This window comes from Nycticebus coucang, chromosome 8, assembly GCF_027406575.1.
Source record: "Nycticebus coucang isolate mNycCou1 chromosome 8, mNycCou1.pri, whole genome shotgun sequence".
NCBI lineage: Eukaryota > Metazoa > Chordata > Mammalia > Primates > Lorisidae > Nycticebus > Nycticebus coucang.
The window spans coordinates 36,783,957-36,798,558 of record NC_069787.1 but is presented as its reverse complement, the minus strand read 5'-3'; the positions used below and the strand labels follow the sequence as shown (position 1 = coordinate 36,798,558).

The window sequence follows — 14,602 nt, the reverse complement described above, 5'->3', positions numbered from 1 at the left end:
AAAACTTATTTTGTTAGTTAGAGAATCTGTGACTGACTTAATTTTTGTGATGTGACTTAATTAAAATAAATCAGTGTATAGATTGACAACCAAATGGAAGTGAAGGACCAACGTTTACTATTTATAACTATGTTATGATGGTTTGTCATTTCGTGGTCCTGGGTGACCAACCTCTCCTGGTATACCTGGGACAGAGGGGTTTCCTAGACATAGTAATTCAGGGCTAAAAGGAGGGAAGTCCTGGGCAAGCCAGGATGGGTTGATTACCGTAAGTATGAAGACACCGTGGGTTTGATTGAGTTGCCCATATATATTATTCAATCTGTTTAACACTAATGGTTTGGACTTAACAACTTAGAGCAGCCATGAAGGAGTTGTGAACTAACCATCATAAGTGCCTTGTGTGGCAGAGACCACTAAAAACTAGAGTATATAGTCAGCCCTCTGTATCCATGGGCTCTGCATCCAGGGATCTGATCAATAGTGGATTGAAAATATTTGAAAAAAAATCGCATCTGTGCTGCACATGTACAGACTTTTCTTTCATTGTTCCTTAAACAACATTGTATAACAAATATTTACATAGCACTTACATTATACCGGGTGTCCATAAAGTTCATGTGAAATGCACGTGAACTTTATGGACACCCGGTGGTGTAAGTAATCTACAGATGACTGTATGGGAGGATATGTGCAGGTTATACGCAAATACTACTCTGTTCTATAGCAGGGACTTGAGCATCCACAGATTTTGGTATCTGCAGGGGATCCTGGAGTCAGTTCTCTATGGATACCGAGGAGGACTGTAGTCTGTTATTCCTAATCATTTTATTTACTTATTTATTTGCCTGTGGTATATAATTACCCGATGACACCATGGAACATAATCCTCCTGGTTTATAGAGGATTGAACATCATGCCTGCTATAACCATCACCAATATCATAACTCATCTGAGGAATTGCTGAGAACAAGACAATTTCCTGGCAAGACTTGAAAGCTCTTGTGACTTGCAAGGCAAGCCACCAAATAACTCAGTAATCCCCCGGAGGAGCAAAGATCAGTCCTGTGTCAGTAAGGCTGATGTTAAATATCAAGCATCTTCTCAATAAAAGGACTCTGTGAGAAGTGCTCGGGGCTATCCTGCACCTATGGTTAGCCTCACCTCCTGCAGCTCATACTGTCACTCGGGTCTCACGTGATCATTTATGTGGTCACGACACTGGCTCCTTTTCTGATTTTTTTCATTTTTTTTTTTTAATAGATATCTAATTGCACATGCTAAGGCACAGAAGTCTGGGCTGGCTAAACCCTGACTAGTTTTCTTTGCTATTTTCTAAATTACAGGGAGAAAAGCTATTCTTCTTGATACTCTGGCCTGAGTTTTTATTAAGTGCCTATGCTAGCAATAGATAGAATTTGGAGCAGTGTTGAGGCTCTGCTTCAGGGGTAAAAAAGTAACCATGGCTCTGTTGGGATCAGCATTATTAGACTGAAGCTCTGGGTAAGGATCACCATATATAGAACCACTGGGTACAGTTGTGTAGGTGGGGCACTGCACAACTCAATGGGTACCATTCATATTTTTGTCTCTGTGAAAGGCACCTGCTATGGTATACAATCTGTACATGGGTGATTGTGGTGGCCTTGTTTTTATGGAACCTGGTAGCTGTGGAAGGGCTTCACACTCTCTGGAGACCCCCCCTATTTCTGGGCAGTGGTTCAGCATACAAAGAGGAGAAGGTGGATCTACCACCAGGTACTGATGAACCCCAGAAATGTGCATTCTCACTTATCTCTTAGCTTATTTCACATATTCTCTAAGGATTATATTATATACCCTCCACATTCTAACCCTTAGGATTTTGCTTTGGATGCCCCATTTAACAAAAGTTCCCTAGGGTAACATAACACAAAGCTGCGTATATTCAGTTGAATCTTTCTGTTGATACCTAAAACCAGCATTTTTTTGTTGTTGTTGTTTTGTTTTGAGATAAAATCTCACTATGTTGCCCTCAGTCAAGTGCTGTGGCATCGCAGCTCACAACAACCTCAAATTCTCACGCTCAAGCAATTCTCTTGCCTCAGCCTCCCAAGTAGCTGGGACTACAAGCGCCTGCCACAATGCCCGGCCATTTTTTGGTTGCAGTTGTCATTGTCGTTTAGCAGGTTGGTGCTGGGCTCAAACTTGCCAGCCTCAGCATATGTGGCTGGCGCCCTACTCACTGAGCTATGGATGCCGAGTCATGACCAGCATTTTTGTTTCATAACTAAATGAATCCTACCTTCAGAGGAAAATCTGACTCAGGAGTCTCTTTCTGTTTTACTCAGTATCTGGTCTCCGTTTAATTTTATACCTCAATGTCCTTCCTCTTCCCTACATGAGTGAAGAAGAGTTGGGGCTCATCGCAAACCAGGTAGCAATTTCTTAATCTGGGCAGATGATAGGACAGAGACACACTGAATGTAAGGTGAAATGACTTTAGAAGAAATGGAGATTATTTGGAAATAAGACCAGTATTTTCCAAATATCACTTGATATATATGCTTTATGAGGTTGATTTGGATGGTGATTATATCTAGAATCTCTTTTTCTAATATGCAGATAATTCCCCTTCAGGCGAATATGATAGGATATGTTCTCTCCAAATGCATTACAAAGGAGTGTTCCAGGCAAGGGGGAGAAAGGGATCCCGCCACCCAGTTGTTTTAGAAAAAATCAAACACATATTGGGTATGCTTTATTTCAACTAATGACTGTTGCTCTCTTTATTGTTCTCAGATCAACCCAGGTTCCGGAAGATGTTCAAAGGGGAGCGTGGTGGTGGCTGTGGGCAGGCAGGCAGGCTGGCCCTTCTCACCTCAATCCCTTGCTTATTCTTTCATGATTTTCCATGAGGAAGCTCATAGTGATTGTGTGGTTTTTTATAATGTCCCACAAAGGCATGCGTCTTCCTTTTAGAAACCATTAATATTAGACTTTTTGACTTTTTTTGAGATAAGAGTGTCACTATGTCACCTGGGCTAGAATGCTGTGTCCTCAGCCTAGCTCACAGCAACCTCAGACTCCTGGTCTCAAGCCATCCTCCTGCCTCTCAACCTCTGAATAGCTAAGACTATAGGTGTCCACCAAAATGCCTGGCTAATTTTTTTCTTTTTAGTAGAGATGGGGTCCTCGCTCTTGCTCAGGCTGGTCTCAAAACTCTTGAGCTCAAGGGGTCATCCTGCCCTGGCCTCCTAGAGTGTTGGGATTACAGAGCACTGTGCCTGGTGTGGACTTTGATTAATGGAATTCATTAATTTCATTAGGTGTTTGCTATCTCCTAATATGCTGTATTTCATCATCAGCAAGGGTGCTGCAAGTTTTAAGAACACAATCTTGTCAGACAGCAGTGGAACATCACAGTGGGATCCCCATTCACATTTTGCTTAGAGCTACAGAGGAGCGACTGTAGGGTAAGGGGCTAGAGGTGAACAGGTGAAGGCTCTGCTTTGGAGCTTTTGTGCTTGCTTTCTTTCTGCTATAATTCCCTTTCCTGAAATATTTGCAGGCCGACTCCTTACCATTTAGGTACAAACTCAGAGAAGTTTTGTTTTTTTTTTTGAGACAGTTTCACTTTGTCACCCTCAGTTGAGTACCATGGTGTCACAGCTCACAGCAACCTCAAACTCTTGGCCTCAAGCTATCCTCTTGCCTCAGCCTCCTGAATAGACTACAGGCACTCCTCACAATGCTTGGCTATTTTTAGAGATGGGGTCTTGCTCTGGCTCAGGCTGGTCTCAAACCTGTGAGCTCAGGCAATCCACCTGCCTCGGCTTCCCAGAGTCCCGGGATTAAAGGCGTGAGCCACAGTGCCTGGCCTTAAAGAGAAGGCTTCTTTGATCATATAATAATGTCCTGGACTCTCCTCTCAGTCCCTACTATGTGACATTCTTCATGGTATTTACTAGTGTCTGAATCTATCTTATTTACCTGTTGACTCATTTGCTGTCCAGATTCCTTTGCTGCAACGTACGTATTAGGAGAGCAGAGACCTCATCTGCCTGTCTTGTCTCTGGGCAATTGCTCAGTGCACTAGACTCAATGAGTCGGTTGCATACTAAAGGAAGGCATCACCACGATTACTGGTAAAAATGACTTGTATCTGAGCTATCTCTAATAGAGTCCATATTCAGGGTGAGGCAAAAGTCTCTATTTAGGGTGAATGTTTGAAACTAAAACGAATTACCTAATTTGATGCTTTCTGTCGCCATTTTCTTTGTTTTAATAAACCTTTCCAAGCATATCTTAGCTTTCCCCGTACCCTGTATGTGTTGGGAGATAAAAGTCATTTTAGGTAGCAAGAAATTAAATGGATGCAGAGGTAAGAAGAGGAAAAAACCCTAGAATATGAACGAGGGCTGTTAAAGGAGATGGTTTCATTTTTGGATCTCTGATATTTTAGCTCAGAATGGGATCTTAGGTACCATGTTTTGTTTTTTTTTTCTTTTTTTTTTTTTGCTGCATGTGATAATGTCATCATTTATTTTTAAATGGTTCTAAATTGCAGATTTAAGTTTCTTTCAAATCAACCCTATTTTTAAAGTACTTTTAATAGGAAGAAATGAACCAAGGACGTACATAATCTACTAATCTTTGAAGGACTCAAACAAATACATGTTTGGCTGTGAATTCCAAACTCTCTCCAAAATAAAGAGACGAAAAGCCACCTAAAATATACTTTCCTTTGTGCAGTCCTTGGGGGAGAGTGTCAAGTATTGCACTTTAAAATTACTTTCAGCTAACACTTTGTCCCAACTTTCCCTCTGAATTCACTGGATGTTTTGAGCAAATAGGACTTCATGAACCTTAAATATAAAAGCAAGAAGATTTTCTAATTCAACTTTGGAAGATTTACTTTACGCTACAGGGCTATTTTTTAAAAAATGGCATATTTACTTACAAAATTGAGAGATGGGGGCATCCAGCTGAGGCACGTTCCCTCCCTTGGCATTGAGTTTCTGGACTTGGGTCGGGGGTACGGGCTTGTGTGACTGCCCCGTAGCCCGATACATGGCTTGGACCCACAGGATACGATCTTGTTCATCGTCACTCGCAAATATCACCGTGTCTCCTTCCTTGACTGCATTGAAGAAGGCTCGGCCACCCTCCAAACCTGGGAGAAAAGAAAGTCACAGCATCTATTAAGCAGGACTCAGCCCTTAGGAAAGCTGTTTCTGCTGCTTTGTCTAGGGCTGGAGGAGAGGAAAAGTAACTCATCCAGGATGGGAAGTCTGAGACTCACTTGGCCACAGAGGTGACCCTGATGTTAAAGAGGCATTTCTGAGCCTGGCTTTTGTCTCTTTTTGTCCTGCTGGGGACAGAACTCTCAACAGGCTGCTGCTGGCTAGGGAAACATCTGCCTGTAAATGTGCTATTTGTTTTCTCATCTTTAGAAACAAACAAGCAAACAACCTCTATTTACCCCACCTCTCCCTTCAGCTGTTCTCCTTTACATTGAAAGGGAGCTCTCTACTTAGGCTTCTCAAATTTTAGTTCCCATATGAATCCCCTGGGGAACCTTGTTAAAATGCAGCTTCTGAAGTCTAGACTGGAGGGTGAGACTCAGCATTTCCAACAAGCTCCCTGGGCAGACAAGTGCCCACCCAAGGACCACACTTTGAGTAACAAGGGTCTGTCTCCAGTGCTGCCTTCCAGCACCTCCAATCAAGCTGCTGCCCCACGGAAACTTCTCTAGGTCACCAAAGACCTTCACGTTGCTGAATCCAATGATCAATTCCAAGTCCTTATTTGATGTGATCGCTGACATATCAGCAGCATGTGACACTCACTCCCTTCCCTTCACAACGGAGAATGTGACTATCCAAGGGACTGTAACATACTGGTCAATGCACAAAGGCTGTCAACATGAGGATCTTCCATTGAGTCCATGTGGTGCATGTCCAGTCTATGAAATTAGGTCAACTTAAAGAGGCCGTCAATGTAGGGAGGTGCTCAGCTATGGAGGTTCTACTGTACTCTCCTTTCTTTTCTTTTCATTTTTTGAAACAGAGTCTCACTCTATCACCTGAGCAAGAGAGCAGTGGCCTTATAGCTCACAGCAGCCTCAACCTTCTGGACTCAAGTGATCCTCTTGCCTCAGCCTCCTGAGTAGCTGGGACAAGAGGCACCTACCGCAATGTGGTAGGTAATTTTCTATTACCTGGCTAATTTTTCTATTCTTTGTAGAGACAGGGTCTGACTATTGCCTATCTTAAACTCCTGGCCTCAAGCTCTTCCCCATCTTCACCTCTCAAAGTGCTAGGATTAAAGGCATGAGCCACTGAGCCTGGGCTAAAATAATTTCTTTACTTAGCTTCCTGAAAATCTGATTTTCCTCCTTCCTTCCTGGCCACTGCTGCTTCTCAGTCTTGTTTGCTGGTTCCTCTTCCTCCTCTTGACTTTTAAATGTTGGAGCATCCTGAAATTCTGACCTTACACTTCTTCTCTTCTTTATCTGCCCTCTCTCCCTTGGTGATTACCCTCCGGCCTTTAAATGCCACGAATTTGCCAATGGTTCTCACGTGTCTACCTCCCCCTGGACCTTGTCGCTGAAGTCCAGACCTGAATGCCTAATGGCTTTCTTGAACCCTAGTTGACCCCTGGATATCCAGTACACATCCCAAGCCTGTCATACTCAACAGTGTCACGCTCAACACCGCATCCCTCCTTTCCATCTCAGGAAACCTGAGCCCCATTCTCTAGGTGCTTAATGCCACAATCGTGGGGTCGGTTTGGACTCTTCACTTTCCCTTACTGTCCACTTCCAGTGAGTCCTGAAATTCAGATGTTTCCACCTTCAGGACACTACCAGGTTTAATTGTTTTGTCCACCTCCAGTGACACCCCCCTGCACCCGGCCATGATTTTCTCTGACTGCCTCCATCCTCATTTTCAATAGTCACTTCTTACATGGTGCTCAGCGGTTGATACAGCACAAGAGTCAAGTCATGTCACTCTTCTGCTCAAAACCTGCCAAGCCTCTGCATTCTACTCAGTGGAAAAGCCAAGGTTCTGACAAGGTCTGCAGGGTCCTCCATGAACCGGCCCTCCACACCTCTCACCTCCTCTCCGAGTACTCTCTTCCCCTCTGCATGCACATACTTTCTTCACTGAAGCCACATTGACCTCTTGCTGTTCCTTACATACTCAAGACACTCTAGATATTCTCACCTCAGGACCTTTGCTCTCGCTGTTATCTGTGCCTGGAACACCCTTCTTCCAGATATCGGCATGACTCATTTCTTAACCTTAACCCCTTCAGATCTTTGCTTAAATGTCACTTTCTTGTTGAGGCCTTCCCTGATCTCCACACGCTGTTACCTATCTCTCTTGTTTCATTTTTCTACATTGCTCTTATTACCTTCTAGCAAACTACAGAATTTACTTTAAGGACTGGGAATTTTTGTTCAGTGTTATATCCTTGGTGCTTAGCAACTGCGTGGCACATAGCAGGTGCTCAACAAACAACTGCTGAATAAATGAAGATGCTATAGACCTATCTTTTTTTCACAGGCAGTTCTCGAGGTTAAAATTTAGAGAGGTAGGCCAGTGCTGTACCATGTTCATCAACATCTAGAAACTGCCTTTTGGGTTACTTGGTATGACTGCAGATCTTCAGCAGATCATCTCCTCAACTCTTAGTTAGAAACTGAGAGAATGAATGAATGATTAGCAACTTTAAATTTCCAATGAAGTCCAGTCAATAACACTTGTTGGAAAAAAATTTCTGGTGACATTATGACTTGTTCATTATGGTGACAACATTAATTGAGGTGTCCATTCTGCAAGAGCAGGTCTATCTTGGTAGTTTTGATTTAGAGTAGCCAGGGATAGGGGATAATGAATCCCTTCTTTATATGGGGAGTTTATTATATGAAAGCTTTTTGGTGGTTATAATTACCAGGGACTATCTTGTCTCATTTCTTTCTTTCTTTTTTTTTTTTATAGAGACAGAGTCTCACTTTATCGCCCTCGGTAGAGTTCCAGGGCATCACACAGCCCACAGCAACCTCCAACTCCTGCTTAGGCAATTCCCTTGCCTCACCCTCCCGAGCAGCTGGGACTACAGGCGTCCACCACAACGCCCGGCTATTTTTTTGTTGCAGTTTGGCTGGGGCTGGGTTTGAACCCACCACTCTCGGTATATGGGGCCAGTGCCCTGCCCACTGAGCCACAGGCACCACCCTATTTTGTCTCATTTCTTTTTTTTTTTTTTGTAGAGACAGAGTCTCACTTTATGGCCCTCGGTAGAGTGCCGTGGCATCACACAGCTAACAGCAACCTCCAACTCCTGGGCTTAAGTGATTCTCTCGCCTCAGCCTCCCGAGTAGCTGGGACTACAGGCGCCCGCCACAACGCCCAGCTATTCTCTTGATTGCAGTTCAGCCGGGGCCGGGTTTGAACCCGCCACCCTCCGTATATGGGGCCGGCGCCCTACCAACTGAGCCACAGGTGCCGCCCCTCATTTCTTATGGAAGGTTTTAAAATGTGTAATTTACGTAGGAAGATGTGTAGTTAGCAAGCTGGGAAAACCTGCTGAACTTAATGGATGGCACAATAAAAATGAAAGTTCTGGCAGAGAAGGGAGGAGGAATAAAATCTTTGAGAGATGCTTTAAGCTTAAAAAGTGAGCCCTAAGGAGTTAAAGGGAAGAGGGGTGTCAGCAGACCTTTCTGCAGTCCCCTTTCATGGTCAACTTAGCTACTTTGTTACAGGTAAGGGATTCCAGGACAGACATTACAGGGAGGGCACTTATACCGCCACCCTGCCTGTCTCTTTCCCAGGGCTTGCTGCTGGGAATGGGGATACTGTGTACCTGGACCAAAAGCCCATTCGTGGGATTACCTTGGGAAACAGAGAGACCTCTCCTCTATAATCATTCATGGGTAGAAATAGATGCTAAGAATTTTTCAATGTTTTAATCCTTCAAATGACACTATGATTTAAGCACTATTATTCCCATTTTGCAGATAAGCAAACTGAGTCATGTAGAGGTGATAACTAAGCTCCTGGACACAAAGCTGATCTGTATGTATCAGGGCCGTGCTTCTAACCTTGACTGTTTGGCTCCAGAGCTGACAACTGGAACTGCTGACCTCTATTGCTACAAAGTCTGAACACCATGAACTGGCAAATACAAACAGCTCTCGGAAGGGTTGTTGTTATTGTTTTGTTTTTTTTTTTGTAGAGACAGAGTCTCACTTTACTGCCCTTGGTAGAGTGCCGTGGCATCACACGGCTCACAGCAACCTCCAGCTCTTGGGCTTACGCGATTCTCTTGCCTCAGCCTCCCAAGCAGCTGGGACTACAGGCGCCCGCCACAACGCCCGGCTATTTTTTTGTTGCAGTTTGGCCAGGGCTGCGTTTGAACCCGCCACCATCAGTATATGGGGCTGGCGCCCTACTCACTGAGCCACAGGCGCAGCCCAAGTTGTTGTTATTGTTGTTGTTATTATTTTGAGACAGAGTCTCACTTTGTTGCCCTGGGAAGAGTGCTGTGGCACCATAGCTCGCAGAGACCTCAAAGTCTTAGGCTTGAGCAACCCTCCTGCCTCAGCCTCCCGAGTAGCTGGGATTACAGGCACTTGCCACCACACCCAGCTCATTTTTCTATTTTTAGTAGAGATGGGATCTCACTCTTGTTCAGGCTGGTCTCAAACTCCTGAGCTCAAGCGATCCACCTGTCTCAGGTTCCCAGAGTGCTCGGATTACAGGCGTGAGCCACCGAGCCCAGGTAGAAGCATCGTTATTAACAGTGGAATGAAACTTAATTGTGGAGTGAGCAAGGCAAAGAGAAATATCTAAAGCAATAGCAGCAGCGGCAAGGACAGCAGCAGAGAGCAACAAAAATTTTTCAGAAAGCAGGAGAAGCTGAGGGCACGCCACTGAGGGTATGGAGGAGGGAGAAGAGCTACGAGCTGGAGAGGAGCGAGAGAGGAGAGAGCAGAGTGAACATTCACACGAGCCGCCAGGGCAGCAGAGTCTCAGAAAACCAGCAAGGCCTGGGGATGGAACCGGCCCAGTGTGAAGTGTGACACTGCTTGGGCTCTCCGTGGAGGGGATGAGCACAGTCCTGCAGGTACTGACCTGTCAAGAGCAGGAGGACTCGGCTGGGGACACAGGGAAACAGACCAGGCCAGGGAATGCTGTCCAGCTCCCTACAGGGACAGATTGCTGTTCTAACCACTTGCTTGGCTGTGCTCTATTTACAGGTGTAAGAGAGGTCTCAATGAGTTGTCTAAGATTAATTAATTTGATAAATTGTGCCACTGAATTATTGTAGATGAATATCCTTGTATTTGAAGGTTTAATTACTCAATCTAATAGGAACTGAGAGATTGTTGCATACTCTCCAAAGCACATTTTCATTTTTAGTTTAGTTTAGCTTGTAAGTAAAACTTACATGGGGTCATTTACCAGTTCTCCAAATTAACATTTCAATGACTCAATCAGTAGAGTTTTATGACACAAATACATGTGTCTAATAGACTACCTGGATCCCAGGCTGATACTAAATCAAGGGCGTCCAGTTTCGTCCCTCTCTCCCATGGTGGAGAGGACTGGGCTACAAGGGTACTTAGCCCATAAACACAGCCACCACTGGGGTCCATTGATAACCCAGATAAAGCCAAGGGTAGGAGAGGAAAGAGGCAGCCTGATACGTCTTCTCCATTGTCACCCCAGCAGAGAGCAGCACCCCAGCAGAGACTCCTCACATCTTTGAGGGCATCAGCTAAACTGTGCACTGCTCAGCTCTCCAGTCCACAGACTTTACTGCGCACAGGAATCTGCTATGCTGCTTAGTGATGACATAAGAGGATCTGCCCTTCCTCCTTCTGGGTCACAGGTTAGGAGTGGGGCTCAGAAACTTTTGCTCTTAACAAAGCACTCTTTAAGAAATTCTGAGTTAGGGCGGCGCCTGTGACTCAAGGGGTAGGGCGCCGTATGCCGGAGGTGGCGGGTTCAAACCCAGCCCCGGCCAAAAAAAAAAAAGAAATTCTGAGTTAGACTTTTCCTGTGGCAAGTGAGAATATTTAAGTCTCCATTTTTAATCAAATATTACTTGGGAAATAAATAAAACTTAGCACGTGGGAAGACAGAAAGAAGAAGCTGCTTACTATTCTCAAGAACATAAAATCAAATTACATTTTACATCTTTCCATTTATGTCTTTAGTAAAGGAATTTATAAACTATACCCAATGGGATTGATGTAAAAAGAAGTAAAAGAAGCTTTAGAAATACTCTTGAGGTCATTCCTTACGTGTGCGAAAAGGATCACTCTCCCTGCTTCTGCTTTTGTCTAATGAAATAACCATAACTTTGCTATAGCTGCTCACGTGAGTTCCAGCCTGGCCACCAGGCAGCCTTGAGCAATAGCCTGTGACCTCTCAAAATCTGTTTTCTCCCTTTACAAAATGGGCTGATGATCCTGGTCCTATCCATGTGTGGGACTATGGTGAGGGCTAAAGGCAATTACATAGAAGGAAAGGAGGAGGGAACTGGCTCAAAAGGAATCGCTGTTGTAAGATGGTACTGGTTTTCCTTCTCAGATCGGCCCTTCAGTCTCCCACTTTACAAAGTAGGTCTTAGGAATGACTGGATCTATTTCTTTTTTATTTTGTTTATTTGAGACAGAGACTCATTCTGTCACCCTGGGTAGAGTGCTGTGGCGTCGTAGCTCACAAGCAACCTCAAACTCCTGGGCTCAAGTGATCCTTTTGCTTAAGCCTCCCGAGTAGCTGGGACTACAGGCACCTGCCACAATGCCCAGCTATTTTTTCTGCTTTCAGGAGGGGGGTCTCACTCTTGCTCAGGCTGACCTTGAACTCCTGAGCTCAAGCCATCCACCTGCCTCAGCCTCCCAGAGTGCTAGGATTACAGTTGTGAGCCACCACTTCCAGCTGATTTTGAAGGCAACCCAATGACTTGGGAAGGAAGGACGCGAACCATTACAGAACATCCTAAAGGTGAATCTCAATGGAGACGCCCCGTCATTCAATAGTGCTTGAAATTGTTTCTTTCAAACTCGTAGCTTCTACTCAATATGAAAGATTTCCAGACAGAGCTTTTCCTTTACGCCTATGTGGTCAGTTCTGTATTATAGTCTAGGGGGATGCAAATGACGTCTGCCGAGTGGGGCTGCTCCAAGTCACGACAGCTCAGGGTGCTAATTTTCCTACATGGGCTGGGCCCAGGGCCTTCCCTATCACACCTTTTCAGGTTAACACCCCATCTTCTCTCAAACTCTGTTTTTCTTTTCTGTGTATTTTGTTGCATGTGGAAGAGCAATATGGGAGTAGAAAAAAAGGTTTTGGGCCAAATAATGCAGTATGGTTGGAAATGCTTTCCTTGTGCAGATTTGGCATAAAAATAAACTTCTCCAGGAGAGGGCTGTTGGTGCTTGTTGTTCATTAATATGCTGAAATGATTTCGCACCCCCCTTCACTTTGAAGGTTCTTTGAGGCTGATTTCTATTTCTTTTTCTGGGAAAAAGATAAATGGGTGGGGGGAGAGGTGCGAGCGGGCAGGATGTAGAACTTGGGCAATGTAGAACTTACAAGCAATCCCACCATTTGCGTGGCTCTCTTTGCTACATAAGGCTCGGGATCCCAGTGTCTATGCTTGTGGATCGGTGTCTTCTTAGGAAAAAAGACATTTAAGTGGCGTCGGCTAGCCTTATGAGCTCTTAACCATAGCTGGGGAATATGGATGCATAGGACAGGCTCATTCAGTCACGGAGACAAAATCTGCCACACCCACACCTCACTGGCGAAAACAACACACACACACACACACACACACAGACCTATTCCTTAGTGCACGTGTCAGACCTTCTTTCTCAGAAGTTATTTTTAAACTTTGTATGGTAAAGTCCATATTTAATGTGGGTATAGGCATGCAAAAGAAAAATACTTTATTTCTTCTTTTTGCTTTTAAACCAGAGAATCCTTTGAGTCAAAACCAAAGCCCTAGGCCCTAGGTTGGGATGACATTTAATCAACCAGGATGGTGACTCATGAGATCAAGGACTGTGGCTGTCGTGGTCACGGGGGAAACCCTCAGTAAATGAAGGGGCCTTGTCCCTAGCCTGGAGTAAATGCCCAGCAAATATTAGTTGACCATTGATTTGGGAAGGGTGAGAGTTTTCTGGGCTCATGGCCTAACGGGCAGGAGGATACCTGGCTGGGGGTCGGTGTAATCCACAGTGTAGCCATCCAGCTGCAGGAGTTCCTGAGGCTCGGCTTTCTTCTCCCGGTAACTGCACATGGCAAACGTGTACTGACTCACCTGGTGAGGAAGAGCAGGGGGTGAGGTTGGTCCCCAAGAGCTTGTTTTCCCCAAAGAAACCCTCCCCATTGAACCCTTGAGGCTCTGCACTCAGTGGCTGGGTTCAAATTGAGTTTTGCTCTCTCTCGGCTGTGTGGATTTGAGAAGTTATTTAGCCTCTAGGGTCCTCTGTTACCTCATCTGTAGGGTGGATATAAACTTAGAACTTACGTTACTGGCTTACTGTAGGATTGAATGAGTATACACATGGAATATACTTGGAATCTATTCCTGGCACTTAGTAAGTGCTCAATAGGTGTTAGCTATTATAACTATTACTGTTGTTAAAGCCAGGTTAAGCTTAAATGTGATTGCCATTTTTGTAGGTTGGTGACAATTTTATAGGTTCTGCGGAATATGAGCATGGCCCTGGCTGAGACTGCTATGCTTGCAGATATTACATGGACCCTTTGGTCCAAAGTTAGAGACTACTAGACATTCATTTGCTTGTGCCTTTTTATTCTAGTATTTTGTTTTTTGTAGCATTTTGCTTGGCATCAAGCTGCACACTGTGTCCCCCTCCCCCTGCCCTCCTCCCACTGAAGGAGTGCTTTTCGTTGCTTTAAAAGTCTTTCCTTCATCTCAGACAAGTGTAGGAATGACATGCTGTCACAAGCAATGAGCACTCCATCGCTAGGTGCCAGTCACAGTAGAGCAATCCTCAGCTCCCAATGGCATGGCCATTGTCACTGGTGCCCTAAGTGGCAGCCCTCACTCTATCGACAGGATCCCTGCCAGGGCAGGGTGGGTGCTGGCAGCTGCAGGCCTGCCTTCAGGACCCTGTTGCCACCATGCATCTAGACCAGCCTGTAGACTTAGCATTTCTGCATCCAGCTCATCTGCAAGGAGGCTGCACAAAGCAAGAATCCGCCCAACTTTGAGCTAAAGGCTCTCGGGCATGTTTACTATCCACGATGTCAAATGCCTTAGTTCCCTTTATTAAAAGAGACATTCTCTAAGTGAACTTTCATCCCAGCTGAGGACATTTTTAGTCTCCTCTATAAGAAATTGGCATTCTTGAGGCCTACACCCTTCTCCAGCGCGGTGCAAGGCTTGGAGGTCCGTGGAGAGATGAAGGCTGGCCACAGGAGGTTTTGGTGGTTGGTTGCTGCCCTCTGTTGGTTCCTGATGAAAACTTAACCACCCACCCTGGTTTTCTTTATAGCGCATAGATAGGGTTTGGAGAACTTCCATTGCGAGGCCAGGTCGCTAGGAGTATTTTCACAAGGGAACA

The 14,602-nt window shown here is 44.9% G+C and overlaps 1 protein-coding gene across 13 annotated transcripts in view; it reads right to left on the bottom strand.

Annotated features, from left to right (window-relative positions):
• The window catches only part of CADPS (calcium dependent secretion activator), a 499,139-nt gene that overhangs the window by 153,405 nt on the left and 331,132 nt on the right, over positions 1-14,602 (bottom strand). For all 13 annotated transcript variants that reach the window (XM_053599820.1, XM_053599828.1, XM_053599822.1 and 10 more), the window contains exons 10-11: positions 13,221-13,329; positions 4,943-5,155 (exon numbers count right to left, since the gene is read on the bottom strand). In XM_053599820.1, coding sequence (XP_053455795.1) covers positions 4,943-5,155; positions 13,221-13,329 — 322 coding nt within the window. The remainder of the gene's footprint in view (positions 1-4,942; positions 5,156-13,220; positions 13,330-14,602) is intronic.